Source organism: Malus sylvestris, chromosome 6, assembly GCF_916048215.2.
Source record: "Malus sylvestris chromosome 6, drMalSylv7.2, whole genome shotgun sequence".
Lineage (NCBI taxonomy): Eukaryota > Viridiplantae > Streptophyta > Magnoliopsida > Rosales > Rosaceae > Malus > Malus sylvestris.
The window spans coordinates 27,183,393-27,200,571 of NC_062265.1; the positions used below are offsets into that span (position 1 = coordinate 27,183,393).

The following is a 17,179-nucleotide window of genomic DNA, read 5'->3' on the forward strand; positions in this document are numbered from 1 at the left end:
ATCTTCTTCCTCTATAAAATAGTTGAAAAACTTTATTTATTTTTAATTGAGAAGACAAACGAAACTTGAACTCATCAACTCATGTACTCCAACAAGGGTATGATGACCCATTCAGTGTCATGATGGCAGCTACCCATATGGTGATCTTTCATCGATTATCCTAGATAATATGTCTCGTGCTCAACACAAAGTGGTCAAAACTAATAAAACCTTAGCTAATACTTTAAGCAAAGACCTAAATAAATCTTGTTACACACAAAAACCATGTGTTATGGAGAAATTCGTTTTTGGGGATTGCACCTAGGCAGATGTTGGACTGGGATTGAACACCAGGACTTCCAAGAAGCTCACTTAACCTACCTCCACTCAGAATGTGGCATTTTTGGCCTCCAAATATTACTAAGTGACAAAAGCTTTGATTATCTTATGTTTATATTCTTCTAGGTCCTACCTTAAATTAACTCCAAAATATATGTTTAGTTGTCTTTTATTTACTTAATTTGCAATCAAACATATGTTGATATATTGTTATTTATTTCTATATTAATTATTTGTTCTTTGACATTATCTTTTTCTCCACTCCACTAACCCTAGCTAGCTTACGCTGCAGTTGAAAGACAAAAATAAGTGGCCCTTTCCATTGTCTCCACATGATTTCCTTAAACAATTCTTATATTTTTCAAAATCTATCAGCCTGTAAGAGTTGACAATCCCCCGTATTATTAAGAGTATTTATATGGTGATGGGGCTTTGTGCTTTATAAACACCTCCCTCGGACCCTCATCTCATTTCCCAACCTCTCAAGCATACACAAATATATACATACACACACACACACACACACACACATATATATATACAAGTCTCTTGTGTTTGGTCCTCAGATTCTTTAGTCCATAACTTTATACTTTCTTGTAAAAATTCATATATATGGATATCATAAAGAGAAAGTGGAAGAAGAATATGATCGCCAACGCATGGAAGAGATGTAGTTTACAAAGAGAGAGCAGCAGCAAAGTACTCAACTCATTGACTAAGAGCAAGTCATGCCACTGCAGTTCCACTACTAGGAAGAGCAAAGGCCAGGTAGCTCCGGACGGGTGTTTTTCAGTCTACGTTGGACCACAAAGACAACGGTTTGTAGTGAAGACGGAGTTTGCAAATCATCCGTTGTTTAAGATGCTGCTGGATGATGCCGAAATGGAATACGGTTACAACTGCGACGGTCCGATTTTGCTTCCTTGTGACGTGGATTTGTTTTATAATGTGTTGGCTGAGATGGAGAGCACTGAGGAAACTAGTACTCCTAATTGTGGGTTTGTTAAGGGTTATGGTTCGTTGATGCTTTGCAGTCCTTCTCGTCGTCTAAATTCGAGCATCAACGACGGTTATGGTGGTGCTTATAGGCTGCTTAGCCCGTTGAAAATGCTTAAGATAAACCAATTTTAATCATGTATATATCATCGTTAATGGTGATTAATTTTGTGCAAACATATGTAATTCAAGTGCTTCAAAGAAATGCAATACAAGTAGATTAATTCAAAGAACGACGGCTAAGTGTGCTTTGGTCACAAAGACATCGATTTTCTTTGTTCATTAATGCTTGCTTTCCTTGCTCGTTAGTTTTGTGCAACAAAATTTGGCCCTACATCATACTTATCCGGGTTTTGTTTTGTCCATTTATCTTTTTAATTTGTAGGAAATATTTTAGTTTATTAAGATATAGTATTTGGATTACTTCCCTGGTTGTTAACTGATTGTTGGCCTTTGCTGCTAGTTCTTTGTTATTAACATGTTAATCTGGTTTTGTTTGGATTATCTTATTCACACCGGTCATATGAATATCAGTCTTTTCAATTCAAAATTAGTAATGTAACAGGGCTCGTTTGGAAATGCTTTTAAAATGATTGAAAGCTCTTTTAGAGAAAATATTTTTGAGTTCCAGAAACATTTGAAGTGCTTCTTGAAAAAAACACTAATTATGTGCTTATTTCAGAAAGCCGTTCAAGTGCTTTATCAGGATTCACTTGTATAGTTGGGTTCTAGAAACATTTGAAGTGTTTCCTGAAAGAAGCACCAATGACGTGCTTCCTTCATGAAGCAGTTCAAGTACTTTTTCAGAATTCACTTTCGTGGATTCAACTAAGCATTGATCCTAAAAACATTATATCTAAAAGCGTTTTCAGTTGTTTTAAAAGTACTTACAAACGAGTCAAGTGAATATTCTAGCCCAATAGTCGTGGTTAAGATGTCTGTGTAAGATTGTGAATGATAATGAATGTTGTATTGGATCGTTTTGTTGTAAGCCACTTGTCTATCAAGTTGTTAGCAACCAAAGTGATCCGATAGTCCTAACATAATAAGGATTATGGAGTCTAAACCTTTGCAATTGACTTAAAGAAATCTGATGGATTTCACTACAAAGATATAGTATCATGGTGGGACTTAAACACTTAAGTGATAGGATTTGATTTTCACAACCAATAATAGGCCGGCTGTGATTAAACCCTAATGATATAAATACTATGGTTAAGTCCCTGCTTCCATACGCTCAATCTCTAAAAAAATACGCTAAACCCTATTCACAGCAGAGAGATATTTTGAAGTACTGGAAGTAGAAGACGACCTAGAACTCTGCAATGTCTTCCGTATTCTATAGATAAGTTTAATATAATTAGTCGATCTCTATTTTATATATTGATTTGATTTATTCGTGATCCTAATGTCTTGTTGTTGTGATTTCAGAATATGTCTTACATGTGGTATCAGAGCCGCACAACAAGCTTAGGGTCCGATTTAAAGGTATAAGCAAATTTGTTTATTGAAGATGATTCACATACTAAAGAAAATTTGCTTATTGTTTTAGATGGATGCCTTCTACGGTTCCATATCATGAAAATTTGTTTTGAGGCTTCCGCTTAATTTTTAGAGTATTTTTTATATTTTTTTTTTCCCTGACTTCATGATCTCTGAAAAATTGCAATTTTGGTTGAAATTGGGCATAGAAAATTAAAAGGTAAATAATTTAATTACACGGTGAATTTGGAGTTCATAATTTGTTGCCGGCTAATTGCCTTTTTCCTTCCTTTCGGTAGAATCTGGAGTTTTCTTGAGTATATAGGGTTGTCTTCTTTTTCCAGAATAATTATTGTTGTGCTGCAGAGAAGGATTACAACACGGCTTTAGGTTTATTGTATTTGTTAATTATATTGCTGCATTGATTTCATGATTTGATTAAATCTGTTAGAAGGAAACTTTTATTGGGGCTTTCAATGAATTAGATTATTTTCGAACCATAAATCTTGCAATTCTAATGGACTTTAGTTATTTTGACAAATTTGAAATTCATGTATATATGAGTAGTTCGGAACTATCAATTCTTAATTGAAATTTTCGGGAGTTTCTTCAATGGCGTCGTAAATCTTTTGCAGACTCTTGTTTGGTATAAGTGCATATTTCATATGGTTGATCACCTATAAGTCTGGACAACTTATGATTCAATTTAGGCTTAATATTTTTGCTCCACATAAGTATTCTCTGTGTTAATATGTTTTGGAGTGAGGAATCAATTAAAGGACTTTACATTTAAAAATGTGATATGTAGAAAAGGGTGAGAAACTCACATAAAAAGGAAACCCATTCATGTCGTCACTATAACCTGGGCCTGATAGACACTCTAGTTTTTGATAGACTTTCCTAACTTCAAATTTTATGAAATTTTGTCATATCGTAATATTAAATGGATTTTAGACGCTGGTATTTTTTCACGTTTTTTTTTTTTTTTTTTGGACCATAAATGGATTTATGGTAAATTTTTAAGTGTGATACCATGTTGTCGGAATTCTGCAGACTTCTGCAGAATAGTCTGTTTGTAATATTATTTTGATATATCAATGTAACTCATAAATTCATGAAATTTTAGTATGATATACATTGAGATGTTTATTTTAAATCTGGAAATTTTCACCAACAGTGGTCCGAAAATGAATTATTGGTGAATTTTTAATCTGGGGACTGTCCTGCAGAATTTATGCGGTTTCTGCAGCAAATTCCATTTCGATTTTTTATTTTTAGCCCATTTTTAAAATCGCAAAAAATCATGGAATTTTGGGTAACAATAAATTTACATGTCTACTTTATTTCTGAAAATTTTCATACACATTGGAGGAATATTGAAGTTTTGGTGAATTATTTAGTCCCGGGTATGTTTTGCAGAATTTTTGTTGTTTCAGCAGCACAACTTATTTCGAATTTGTTTTTAGTACACTTGTAAAATCTCAAAAATTATGAAATTTTGGGAAATAACATATTTTTATGTTTACTTTATGTCTGAAAATTTTCATGCATATCGGATGAACAATGAATATTTGGTGAATTTGAAGTCTCAGGTCTATACTAAACATTTTCTGCAGTTTCTAAAGCACCTCTCTTTTCGAATTCATGTTTGGCTCGCTTAAAAATTTTAAAATCATGAAATTTTTCGAAATAGTGGCCATATATGTCTAGTGCATACCTAAAAATTTTCATGACAATCTAAAGAGAATTGAGTTTTTAGTGAATTTGCAAACTAAAGTAGTACTGCTGAATTTTGGTACTTCAAAACTAATTTTGTTACGTGATATTGTTTCACTGATTTGTGTACATCTATTGGTATCAATTATTGTACAAGTTTATGGTTCCAATATGTCCTTATGTTATGCAAATTCTCAATACTAATGAATTTTATAAACAACACTAATTAAATTTTGATTTAAAGATGTATTGGTTTGTTTTGCTTAAACCAATGTTTTGTTTGGTCTTCAATTCTGATTATGATGATAATTGTCTTTTGAGAAAATTGGAAAGTGGAATCAGTTTACTAAATTGATCATTTTGGTCCCTATCGAATAACTGAATAACCATGTTTCCTCTTTTGAGAACTCTATTGTTCAATGTCAACAACGACATACTTTTTGTGTCTGATTGAATCTTTTGAGAATCATTGAATATCCAACAAAACGGTTATTTAATACTGTTCTAAAAGATTATTTTGAAAAATCAGAATTCTAATTTATATGGTGAATACTTTTGTCCCAATGGGAAATTTAGGAAATCACTCACCAATTATAAATTAGTATTATAACAAATCATAAAATACTTTTAACATATGTTCATCTGGCCAAAGCTGTTGAAGCTATATGTATTTTGTGTATTTTATGTTTTGGCTAGCTATGCAGGTATTTTCTTTGCATGATTAGTTTCTGCCCAAAGGTGTAACAATCATGCAATTTGAAGTTGGTTCGATCCTTCACAACTCGACTACTTCCATGATGAATCTTGCAAAATTGAGAATGAATAGGTAAATTTGCCAATCTTTTGCCTTAATTTTCTGTGAGTTCTAAATTGGATTAAAATTATTGTTGAAAAATTAATGTTGTTGAGATATCTATATGTTTACTTTAATCGACTTTGTTTTAGAATTAAAACATAAATTTTGAGTTTGGATTCTCTTATTACCTAATCTTTAACACATATGCGGGTCTTCTCTCATACACTAAAATAAATTTTGTAGCCATTGGTTTATCTAATTACTTGTCACTTTTAGATCGATTAATAATGTTGAGATATTGTTCCTTATATAAGCCTAATTTTGATACATATAGATTGGTTTATTATGTCCAAACCAACTATTTTGTTACTCCACAAATTTATTTAAGAAATTTTTGTGTTTTGAGCATATTAAAGATTGTAAATTGGTTTTATTTAAATTATGATTAAATCTGAAATTTTGGTAGAGCTTGGGAAATACTGATGGAGTTTTTACATACCTTGCAACAAATCCTATTTGATTACAATTTTGATAGATTTTCTAACTCCAAACTTTGTAAAAATTTGTCATCTTATATTATTAATGGATTGTGTACACTATCTTTATTGATTCAACTAGCCTATATTTTGTTATATGAAAACCACTTTCTCTAGTGTTTAATCTTGCAATTTTGAGTGTTTGCCCAAGTGGGAGAAATAATGTATTATGGGCTTCACACTCATCAATTTTGCATGCTTTTAATGATCATAGTTTTGGTAGATAAAACGTACATTATCATACTTGTTTATATTTTATTTGTTACATATGCAACTAATCTTGTAAGAAATTCAAGAAGGGTTAATGAGTATATTCTCCTCAAAAGTGTTTTGCTTATTAATTCTTGTATGTTGTTCAAGAAATTGAACTTGTGATTTATATGTTATTGATGAATAATTAATCTGCTCAAAAGTGTTTTCTTATTCAGTACAACTATAAATCAATGTATAGTGAAGCATGGAATTGACAAGATTGTATATACTTCATCTGCTCAAAAGTGTTGAAGCTATATATGTTTGCCCTTGTATTTTATGTTTTAGCTATGCAAACCTAATATAATTAGTTTCTGTCCAAAGATGATTATAGAATTATATGCTTTTGATGCATTAGAAAACATTCAGTTAAAGTTTTCTATTTCTGTCAATTGTTAGATGAACAAAACTGACCAAATAATTTTGTATAGTTTTTCAGTCATGAGAATCACTTCCCTACAAATATCTAAAATAAAGATGTTGAGCTCATAAATTTTATGTTTTAGATCCCATGACTAATGTTTTGCTAATGGGAGTATTTGAAAGGTGTCTGTTTCATTTTATAGGCATTTATAAAGTTTTTTTTTACTCTCTTAATCAGTGGGAGTAATAATTTGTTTATCTCTACTAATCAGTGGGAGTAAGAGATTACCTTTTGTGTTAAAAATTTGAAGTGTTAGTGGCTGATATTTTAAGAGTAAATTTTGTTTAAGTTTTGTTCATAAGTTTTAATAAGAGGTTCTGATTTTGTAAATAGTATGCCGTATTTTACTCGTTCTCTTATCATATTCTAAATTGACAGAAAAGTTGGATGTTGTTACCAACGTTGTTGAGTTCTTTTATGAACTACTTTTGTACTGAAATATATTTTCATATTTTCAGTTCGACTATTGTGAGCTAATGTTTTGACTATTAACTCTTGACACCATGACTTAGATAGCAACAAAGTGCTTTAAGTTGAATGTGTATGTGATCTTGGAGTGCAAGGAACAGACCAAATTGTTCTTTGTTTTCTTTGGTTCTGCATTCGATTCAAAGTGACAGGTTGCTAGGAAAGGTTATTGCATACTTATGAAGACTCAGTGATCACCATGAGTTCTTATTTTGTTAGGATGAATCATTGACATTCAAGTGGGAGAATGTAAGATTGTGAATGATAATGAATGTTGTATTGGATCGTTTTGTTGTAAGCCACTTGTCTATCAAGTTGTTAGCAACCAAAGTGATCCGATAGTCCTAACATAATAAGGATTATGGAGTCTAAACCTTTGCAATTGACTTAAAGAAATCTGATGGATTTCACTACAAAGATATAGTATCATGGTGGGACTTAAACACTTAAGTGATAGGATTTGATTTTCACAACCAATAATAGGCCAGCTGTGATTAAACCCTAATGATATAAATACTATGGTTAAGTCCCTGCTTCCATACGCTCAATCTCTAAAAAAATACGCTAAACCCTATTCACAGCAGAGAGATATTTTGAAGTACTGGAAGTAGAAGACGACCTAGAACTCTGCAATGTCTTCCGTATTCTACAGATAAGTTTAATATAATTAGTCGATCTCTATTTTATATATTGATTTGATTTATTCGTGATCCTAATGTCTTGTTGTTGTGATTTCAGAATATGTCTTACAGTCTGTAGTATTCTCTGCACTACGAATGAACTTGACAACAATTCTTCCATTAAACACCTTCTCACAAATGAAGTGATCGGTGCTCAATCTCAATATGTTTTGTTTGGGCATGATACAATGGATTGGATGCAGGTTTGATACCACTGATTGTCCCCAAACAGAATTGTTGGCTTGTCAATAGATAGATAAACGTCGCTCACAAGTCGTCGAAGCCGAACACACTCTTGAGCAGCAAGTATTGAAACTGTATACTCTGCTTCTGTAGTAAATAATGAAACTGAAACCAGGAAACACTTTGTCGCATGGTATTATTTATTTTTGTCTACATATCATCAGTGGCGAAGCTGTTAAGGCATAGAGAGGGGTGGCCACCCCTCCTCTCGCCGGGAAAGAAGCCTAGAAATCAGAGCCGTCCATGAGATTTAGGGAGCTACGAAATTTGTAAAAGGGCCTCTTTTTAAGATGGTTTTTTTTTCAAAAAAAAAAAAAAAAGTAGGACAATGTATTGGTGCTAGAAAGCAGTAACTTAAATCAAAACAAATTTTAGGATTCATTGATTGTAAGTTTACAAATGTCATTAAATAGTAAGTAAAAAGAGTTACAAACATAACATTCACTAAATAATCAAAATCAGTTCAATCTTAAACAACCAAATAAGGAAAAAAAAAACTTCAAAAATTCTAACTTTAAGATCTATAATATTTTTAGATATAAAGAAGCTAACACAAATTTTTAGCGGCCCCTTCAAACTTGGAAACGTTGTTCGATTGCACATTTCGCTCTCCCTCAACCCCACCTCTGCCAGAAATCTTAGTTTGTTGTTTTGCCGCCCTTCTGGCTCTGGTCTTGCTGGATCTGCTGACTGCAGTTTTCCATTGCTGCTGCGTGCAGCTTTAATTTTTTTGTAAAATTCAGGCCCAAATAATGTCGTTTCGGTCCTGGTTAAATAAGAAAATAAAAAACGGACCGTTTAGGCTTTAAGTTAAAAAAAAATATTGGGGGACCGTTTATTCCGTTCAGTTTGGATTAACTCGGCATACATGATTAAAAGATAGGGAGTTTTAACAAAATACTTCTGATACTGTTCACTTTTAACGAAAAACCACATTTATACATTTTCCTGGTACTATTTACTATACTTTTAAAAATGCATTTTCATTAAAAGGAAAGTTTTTTGCCCAGCAGGCAGTAACTAATATTTACATAAAATAAATTTACCTATAGATATATTATAGATTGGAAATTTAATAACAAAATATGCTATATAAAATGAAATTAATGTTGTGACATATGTTCTTATCAATATGTGATTGTGTAAATCCTAAGTAGAGATAAAGTAGGAATCCTTTGGGATCTAGAAGATCTTTCCTAATATACTTTGTATTACTTGGAGAACAAGTTTCTCTCCTCCTAATTACTATAAAAAAAGGCATAAAGACTGGAGAATTAACAAACAATTCCTCAAGCCTATTCTCCACTCTCTCTTTTTCCCTTTGCCGCACCTCTCTATTAAATATATATGCCACAACATGTTATCAGCACGCTATTCACGCTGTGCTAAAAAGAATTTATTCGTCTTCAATCAGGGGAGTATTACATTTCAATTATTTTTAATTGATTCAATTTTGATTTTATTGAATTCATATGCTTTTATTGATTCAATTTATTTTTCTTATGTTGAACATGATACAAGCTTTGGAAATGGAAAGCCGAAATTGAAGAAATAATTTTTTGCATCAAACCAGTTCATCAATATCATCACGCAATCAGGTTCTTCCAAAACAACGGTTTTTATCTCGATATTTTGCAGCCCTGATAGCATGAACATTCACCATAATGCATGACCCAACTTTACGATTTTCGAATTTTAGATTCTATATAAATTGTGCAAGCATTATAATCATAATCTTATTGAATTATGTGAATTGTTATTATGATATTACTATGAAATATTATATGCATTTGAATCTAATTGAATTAAGAAAAAAGCTAGGGTTTGTTGGAAATCCACCAAGCCGCTGAGCTCCCCTATGCTGAGCCGCGAACCACGAGCCATGAGCCAAGAGAGCATGCATCCTTCCGTTGAACCTAGAAACGCGACGCCTCATGGCGTTGTCCTTGTCCTTCGACTCGGACCCGTGAACCATCATCTCAGCCACCAATTTGGTGTAGTCCAGACTAACTCCAATGACCTGCAGTCATTGTTGATAAAGTTTGTGGCCGAGATTTCTTTGAAATCTCTCTTAAGTTTGAAATTTCGATTTCAATCCCACGGAGTTCTGTTTGGGGACGTTGAGGTTATCCCTCCGCCACCAAACGATGGTTCTCAAGTGAACCACCGTCTTAAGCACCACTCCCTGACCAAGAACACAACCACCTGAAATGGCAGCCCCGATCCCCAATTCCGGTGAACACACACAACGTTGTGACGCAGCACGAAGCAATGAAAGGGTTACCAGCGTAATCCCTTGTAGAACAAAGTTACTGGAGTCCACCAGTTGATAGAAATCCCAAAGGATAATTTGATTAATTGATTGAAAGATGTCCAAATGATTACAAGGCCATGGCTTAAATAAGCCTTTTACAACCTTTTGGGAAACTCAAAAGACTTAGGGAATTAAAATGAAAATAACTAACATATAATAAAGCCCTTGAAACCCCAAAAGACTCCATTTATTAGTAGGCTGCTGTCTTGATGACTTTCTGCAAAAGATGGCTCAAGCCACTTTTGTGGGAGAATTATTTTAACAAGTTTCTGCGAAAAGTGGCTCAAGCCACTTTTATGGGAAATTAACACCCCTTTTATGATTGCGTTCTTTTGTCTTCCGACGTTCCATCTCCTCCTCGATCTATTCCGCAATTTGTTCTACATCAGTCCCCTCCACTTCAGAAGAACTCGACTCCGAGTTATGATCAGGATAAAGAACTTCATCATCATTGAAGGTATACAAATAAGCAACGTTGAAAGTATTGGAAATTCCCATAGACTCCGGCAAATCAATAACATAGGCATTGTCATTAATTCGCTTGATAACTTTGAATGGACCATACTTTCGTGGCTTTAACTTGCTGTAAGTTCCAACAGGGAATCGTTCTCTTCTCAGGAACACCATGACAGAATCTCCTTCCTTAAACACTTTAACCCGCCGATGTTTGTCCACTGCTTCCTTATACTTAATATTGGTTTGTTCAAGCCGTTGCTTGACCTCATCACGAATTGCCACCACATCTTCAACTATATTTTCTACAGCAATGCTAAGTTCATGTCCCCTAGGTAGCTTCACCAAATCCACCACGTGATGAGGAGTGGCAGTGTAAACAATAGAAAATGGTGACTTACCAGTAGCACGATGCACATCACTATTATAAGCAAACTCCATCTGAGGTAGGGCATAGTCCCATTGTTTTGTTTTGTCTCCACAAATGCTTCGAACCATGTTACCAAGAGTCCTATTTGTGACCTCTATCTGTCCATCAGTTTGGGGAGGTGCAGTAGTACTTCGATTCAAAGTAGTCTCAAACATTCTCCATAATGTAATCCAGAAATGACTCAAGAACTTGGTGTCTCGATCAGAAGTGATGGACTTAGGTACCCTATGCAATCGAACAACCTCCCTGAAAAACAGTTTGGCTATGTTTGATGCATTAGCGGTCTTTCTGCAAGCAATGAAATGAGCCATCTTGGAGAACCTGTCAACCACCACAAAAACTGAATCCACTCCTCTTTGCGTTCAGGGTAGTCCGAGCACAAAATCCATAGCAATGTCCTCCCAAATATCGTTAGGAACGGGTAAAGGCATGTAAAGGCCCGTATTTTGGACTTGCGCCTTTGAAACCTGACAAGTGTAACACTTTCTCACAATGGCTCCAACATCCCGTTTCAATTGTGGCCATAAGTACCTTTCTTCCAAACTTGCTATCGTCTTGTCACGACCAAGATGACCGCTTAATCCTCCTCCATGCAAATCTCGAATAAGCTTTTCCTGCAAGGAAGAGACAGGAACACATAATTGGTTACCTTTGAACATAAAACCTTCGTTGATAGAGTAATCTGCCATAGGTTCATGATTAATGCATTTCTTCCATATTTCCTGAAAATCATCATCGGTTGCATACAACTCCTTTAAGCACTCGAAACCCATAACTTCTTGGGAAAGAGTGATTAGCAATGATGCTCGTCTACTCAAGGCATCGGCAACACGATTTGAGCTCCCGATTTATGCTTGATAACGAATGGAAATTTTTGCAAGAACGTTACCCATCTGATATGCATTTTATTAACATGCTTCTAATTGTTAATAAACTTCAAGGCTTGATGATCCGTGAATAGCACGAATTCTTTCTGAATGAGATAGTGTTCCCATTGTTTTAGAGCTCGAATCACCGCATAAAACTCCTGATCATAAGTGCTCCATTTTTTACGGGCTTCACTTAGCTTTTCAGAGAAAAAAGCTATAGGTCTCTTCTCTTGGGAAAGGACAACACCCACTCCCATTCCACTTGCATCACATTCGACTTCGAATACTTTCTCAAAATTTGGAAGAGCTAACACCGGATCAGTACAAAGCTTCTCTTTGATCAAAACAAAGCTTTGTTCTTGTTCATCTCCCCAACAGAACTTGCCTTTCTTCAAACATTCTGTAATGGGTGCGGTGATGGTGCTGAAATGCCGCACAAATCTCTGATAAAAAGTAGCCAAGCCATGGAAACTCCTCACGTCGGAGACGGACTTCGGAGTTGGCCATTCTCGGATGGCCTTGGTCTTCTCATCATCCACCTGAATACCATTTTCACCAACCACAAATCCTAGAAATAGCAATTTACTTGTACAAAATATGCATTTCTTGATATTTATATACAATTTATTTTCTTTCAAAACACCCAAAACGTGTCTCAAATGCATCATGTGTTCTTCTCTGGTCTTGCTATAGATTAAGATGTCATCAGAGTAAACCACAACAAAGAGACCAATAAAGAGACGAAGAACCTAATTCATAAGCCTCATGAAGGTACTCGGCGCATTAGACAATCCAAATGGCATCACTAGCCACTCGAACAGTCCGTCCTTGCTCTTGAACGCCGTTTTCCACTCATCTCCAGGCCTGATTCGAATTTGATAGTAGCCACTGCGAAGGTCAATTTTTGAAAATAATTTCGAACCTTCAAGCACATCTAGCATGTCATCTAACCAAGGTATTGGAAATATGTATTTGATAATGATTCGATTAATAGCTCGGCTGTCTACACACATACGCCATGCCTTTTTCTTTTCCTTGTCTTTCTTTGGAACCAATAGGGAAAGTACTACATAAGGGCTCATACTTTCTCGGATAAACCCCTTTCGCAGCAAGTCTTCAATTTGTTCCCTCAAAACCTCATTTTCTGCAGGGCTCATTCAATAATGGGGAAGATTTGGTAGGCTAGCTCTGGGTACCAAATCAATTTGATGTTGGATGTTCCTCATGGGAGGAAGCTCGTTAGGCAACTCGTCAGAAATGAGTTCATGAAATTCCTCCAATAATTGTTGCACTTTTGAAAAGATTTGTTCCTCTTCTTTGTTTTCTATCAATAGTCCCTTCATCACGATCGGAAAGAAAGAATCTGCTTCTTTTATGGCCCCTTCAATCTCCTGCTTATCACTAATTAGAGTGAGGAAACTAGTATTCTTTGCTTTTGGTACTTCAGAGGGCGAAACAGGAGCCATCGCAATCTTCTGATTATTCCAAGTAAATAACACCACATTATCTCGACCCTTCAATGTCGAATCCACATCAAACTGCCACGGTCTCCCTAATAGTATATGACAAGCATCCATATCAATAACATAGCAAAGTACTTCATCATGGTAATGCTTACCAATGGAAAGTGGGACACATCAAGTTTCTGTGACATAGACGGAAAGTCCTTTCTTCACTCATCCAAGTGAGTATAGGGTGACATGAGGCTCCGTTGGTAGCTGTAAATGCTCCACCACTTTCTTGGCCATAAAATTTTCACAACTTCCATTGTCTACAATCACTTCGCAAACTTTGTTGTTGATGGAGCAAAGAGAACGAAAAATGCAGTGTCGTTGCCCATCATCTTTTGGTGTTAAAAGAACCCGCTGCAACACCAAAACGAGGTGATCCATTCCTTCTTCATTTGCGAATTCAACGCCTTCATAGTCATCAACACCAACTTCTTCTTGGTCCCTTTCAACCTCCAATAAGTTGGCTTGTCTCCGTTCAGGACAAACGTTAGATCGATGCCCAATTTTGTTGGAACGATAACAAATGTCTCCCATAGGCTTGGCATACAGATTCTCCCTTGGAGGTTGGTTTCTATTCTGCCCCTTGTTAAAAGTTCTGCTACTCCCTTCATTTGATGCTCGAGAAGGAAAACTTGAAGGTTTCAATTCTCCCGAACTTTGTGGCACAAATTTCCCTTTGTCGGTGGACGAGACAACAGGGTTTTCAAAATGCTCTGTCACATTCCTCCGGAAAGAGGTTTGTCGCCTTTCTTTCTCTATTATCTCCGCCTTCAAGGCCATGTTAATGGCCTCTTGCAAACTCCACAGATTTTGCAGCCCAATCTTTTCTTGAATGGAGGGTTTCAATCCATTCACGAACCTCGCAACCCTTTGATTTTCTGTCTCCATCAGATTGTTTCGCTCCGCAAGTCTCATGAAATCATCCGTATAATCAGTCACGTTTCTGTTGCCTTAGACGCAGCTGATGTACATACGATACAAAAGCTGTTCATAGTCCACAGGTAGGAAACGATCCATCAAGAGTTACTTCATTTTTCTCCAAGTGCGGATTCGATTCTTTCCTTGCCTCTGCCGGGTATTTTGTAATTGATCCCACCAAACAGCGGCAGTTGCTTTGAGACGGAAGACCACCATCTTCACCATCTTTGTTTCGGGAACCTCCATGACATCAAAGAATCTTTCTACTTCAACTAGCCAATCCAGGAAATCTTCGATTTTAAGGTTTCCCGCAAAAGTTGGAATGTCGGCCTTAATCCGAAAGTCATCAAAGTTGTTGCGGTTTTGATGATTTGGATTGTTAGTTGGGTGTGGTTCCACATCTTCTTCTTCGGACTCTGATTCGCTGTCTTGAACACGGAGCCTAGGAATTCGCAGATTATTGACTCCAGCAGCTCTATGATTATTTGGACCGATGGCTTGGACCAACATCTCACGAAGTTCTCCAATTTGAGCAGTCAAGTTTGTAATCTGTTCAGCTTGAGCATCCAAGTCTGCTCGAGTGATAGGGGCAGGTTCACGATCACGATCACCCATGGATAGATAGGATAATCAACGATGCCAAGACGGGAGAAACCCGCTCTGGTACCAATTGACGCAGCACGAAGCAATGAAAGGGTTACCAGCGTAATCCCTTGTAGAACAAAGTTACTGGAGTCCACCAGTTGATAGAAATCCAAAAGGATAATTTGATTAATTGATTGAAAGATGTCCAAATGATTACAAAGCCATGGCTTAAATAAGCCTTTTACAACCTTTTGGGAAACTTAAAAGACTTAGGGAATTAAAATGAAAATAACTAACATATAATAAAGCCCTTGAAACCCCAAAAGACTCTATTTATTAGTAGGCTGCTATCTTGATGACTTTCTGCAAAAGATGGCTCAAGCCACTTTTGTGGGAGAATTATTTTAACAAGTTTCTGCGAAAAGTGGCTCAAGCCACTTTTATAGGAAATTAACACCCCTTTTATGATTGCGTCCTTTTGTCTTCCGACGTTCCATCTCCTCCTCGATCCATTCCGCCATTTGTTCTACATCACGTTGCTAGGATGTTTCTTGGTCCAGACCCGAGCCTACTGGGCTTATTCTCATTCAGCCTGCATCGCAAGCCTGTTTGGGCTTTGACTTGTCACCAACCATTTGGGCCTTGTTGGCTTGCCTCTTTTCAGCCCGAGAAACAGATAAGCCCTTATGGGTTTCTGTTTTCTTCCCCTGCACTTCGCCACACTCAATCAGCACCCACGTATGGCTTTTGCTGATTTGGGCCTGTAACGCCCTTCTTTTATTTTTGGGTATGTATGGGCCTGACCTGCTCGGCCTGAATAAACCCCAACCCAATTTTTTTTGGGTTTAGGCTCCCAGGTTCCATTTTTTTCAAAAAGCCCCTGTGGGCTTTGGTCCAATACCTTGGGCCACCAAGTGCATATTTTTTTAAAGCTTTATTAGGTTTATATTTTTCTCCCAATTATTTCCATGGGCCTGAAGACCAATAATTAATTAAACCACTACATATTCTTGCCTACATGCATTTTTTTCAATTGCTATATATTTTTGTCTTGTATATATTGCGTTTGTTTGCAGGTATTATGAACCTGAAGTTCATACTTCCGAACCTGAAGCTTCGGAAAAGTGCCATAGAAACCTGAAGTTTCTTAATGCGCAACACTCATGTTGAGACCCAAAGTTCTCAATGCTTAAATCCTTTTAAACCAAACCATGTCTTAGAACTTAAATGTTCTAACTTTGATTTTTATGGAAATTTTATTTCCTACAACACCAATCACATTCTTATTTTCGCCATTCAGCATATTGTCAAACCATAACAAGTTCTATTTCACTGATTTGGAAGTTTCGAATAAGAAACTACTTTATGTGGATACAAGACGTGACACCCCACTTGACTACGACTAGTGGCAAAATCATTGTAGCCAGTTATGGTGTGGAAGAATTGAATAAGCATCCGTCATGATCTTTATTCGAAGATTTATGCCTGAAGCATATCAAATGGAAGTATCTCATTACCGAGGACTCCATGGCTCTTTGACTCGCTATAGACTGTTTCAAATCATGCAAAGATGAATTCTTGCCCGAAGCAAAACATGATTGAAACCTTACGTCCATGAATAGGTACAATTCTGAAGTTTATATCCGATCGAATTTTGACTAGAAGAAAATCTTCTCGTCCTTCTACATCTAAATTGCTCTTGAAGTAGCAGTATAGAGAGCAGAAGTTTACCAAATTCTCGGATCTAATTACTACCACACTTGTGAAAGAATGGTACCCCATCAATTCGGCTGGGAGCTACCGAACTGTATAGACCCAGTTTCGGCTGGAGTTTACCGAATAACGATGCCTTGCTTCGGTAGGGATACACCAAAATGCATGCTCTGCTTCGGCAGATGTGTACTGAACGATATTACTTTGCTTCGTCAAAGCCTACTGAACAGACCGCTCCAACTTCGGCTAGAGCCTAACGAACCCAAGTCTGGGTCTGTCTGTCTTTCTCTCTCACAATCTCATTTCGAGTTTGTTTTACAACATATGGTAGAATCAGGCATGCCAATAGGTGGTATCACGCCTGAAGTATGATCCTTGGCACCTAACACTTCAAGAATAAATGATAGTATTCCCAAACCTCAACCCTGCAGAATCTAACTCCGTTTTGACGGAATAGATCATTGGTTATGCACTT

The 17,179-nt window shown here is 36.1% G+C and overlaps 2 protein-coding genes across 2 annotated transcripts; one reads left to right on the forward strand and one right to left on the reverse strand.

The window, feature by feature from the left end:
• The first annotated feature begins 797 nt into the window (after positions 1-797).
• Positions 798-1,533, forward strand: LOC126626979 (auxin-responsive protein SAUR50-like). Its single transcript, XM_050296392.1, has one exon. The coding sequence runs from the start codon at positions 931-933 to the stop codon at positions 1,447-1,449; it is 519 nt and encodes a 172-aa protein (XP_050152349.1). The 5' UTR covers positions 798-930; the 3' UTR covers positions 1,450-1,533.
• Positions 1,534-12,027: 10,494 nt separating this feature from the next.
• On the reverse strand, positions 12,028-15,021 carry LOC126625571 (uncharacterized). Its single transcript, XM_050294630.1, has 4 exons — positions 14,516-15,021; positions 13,737-14,431; positions 13,174-13,529; positions 12,028-12,516 (listed from the first exon to the last, which is right to left on the reverse strand). The coding sequence occupies exons 1-4, from the start codon at positions 15,019-15,021 to the stop codon at positions 12,028-12,030; spliced, it is 2,046 nt and encodes a 681-aa protein (XP_050150587.1).
• Positions 15,022-17,179: the final 2,158 nt, after the last annotated feature.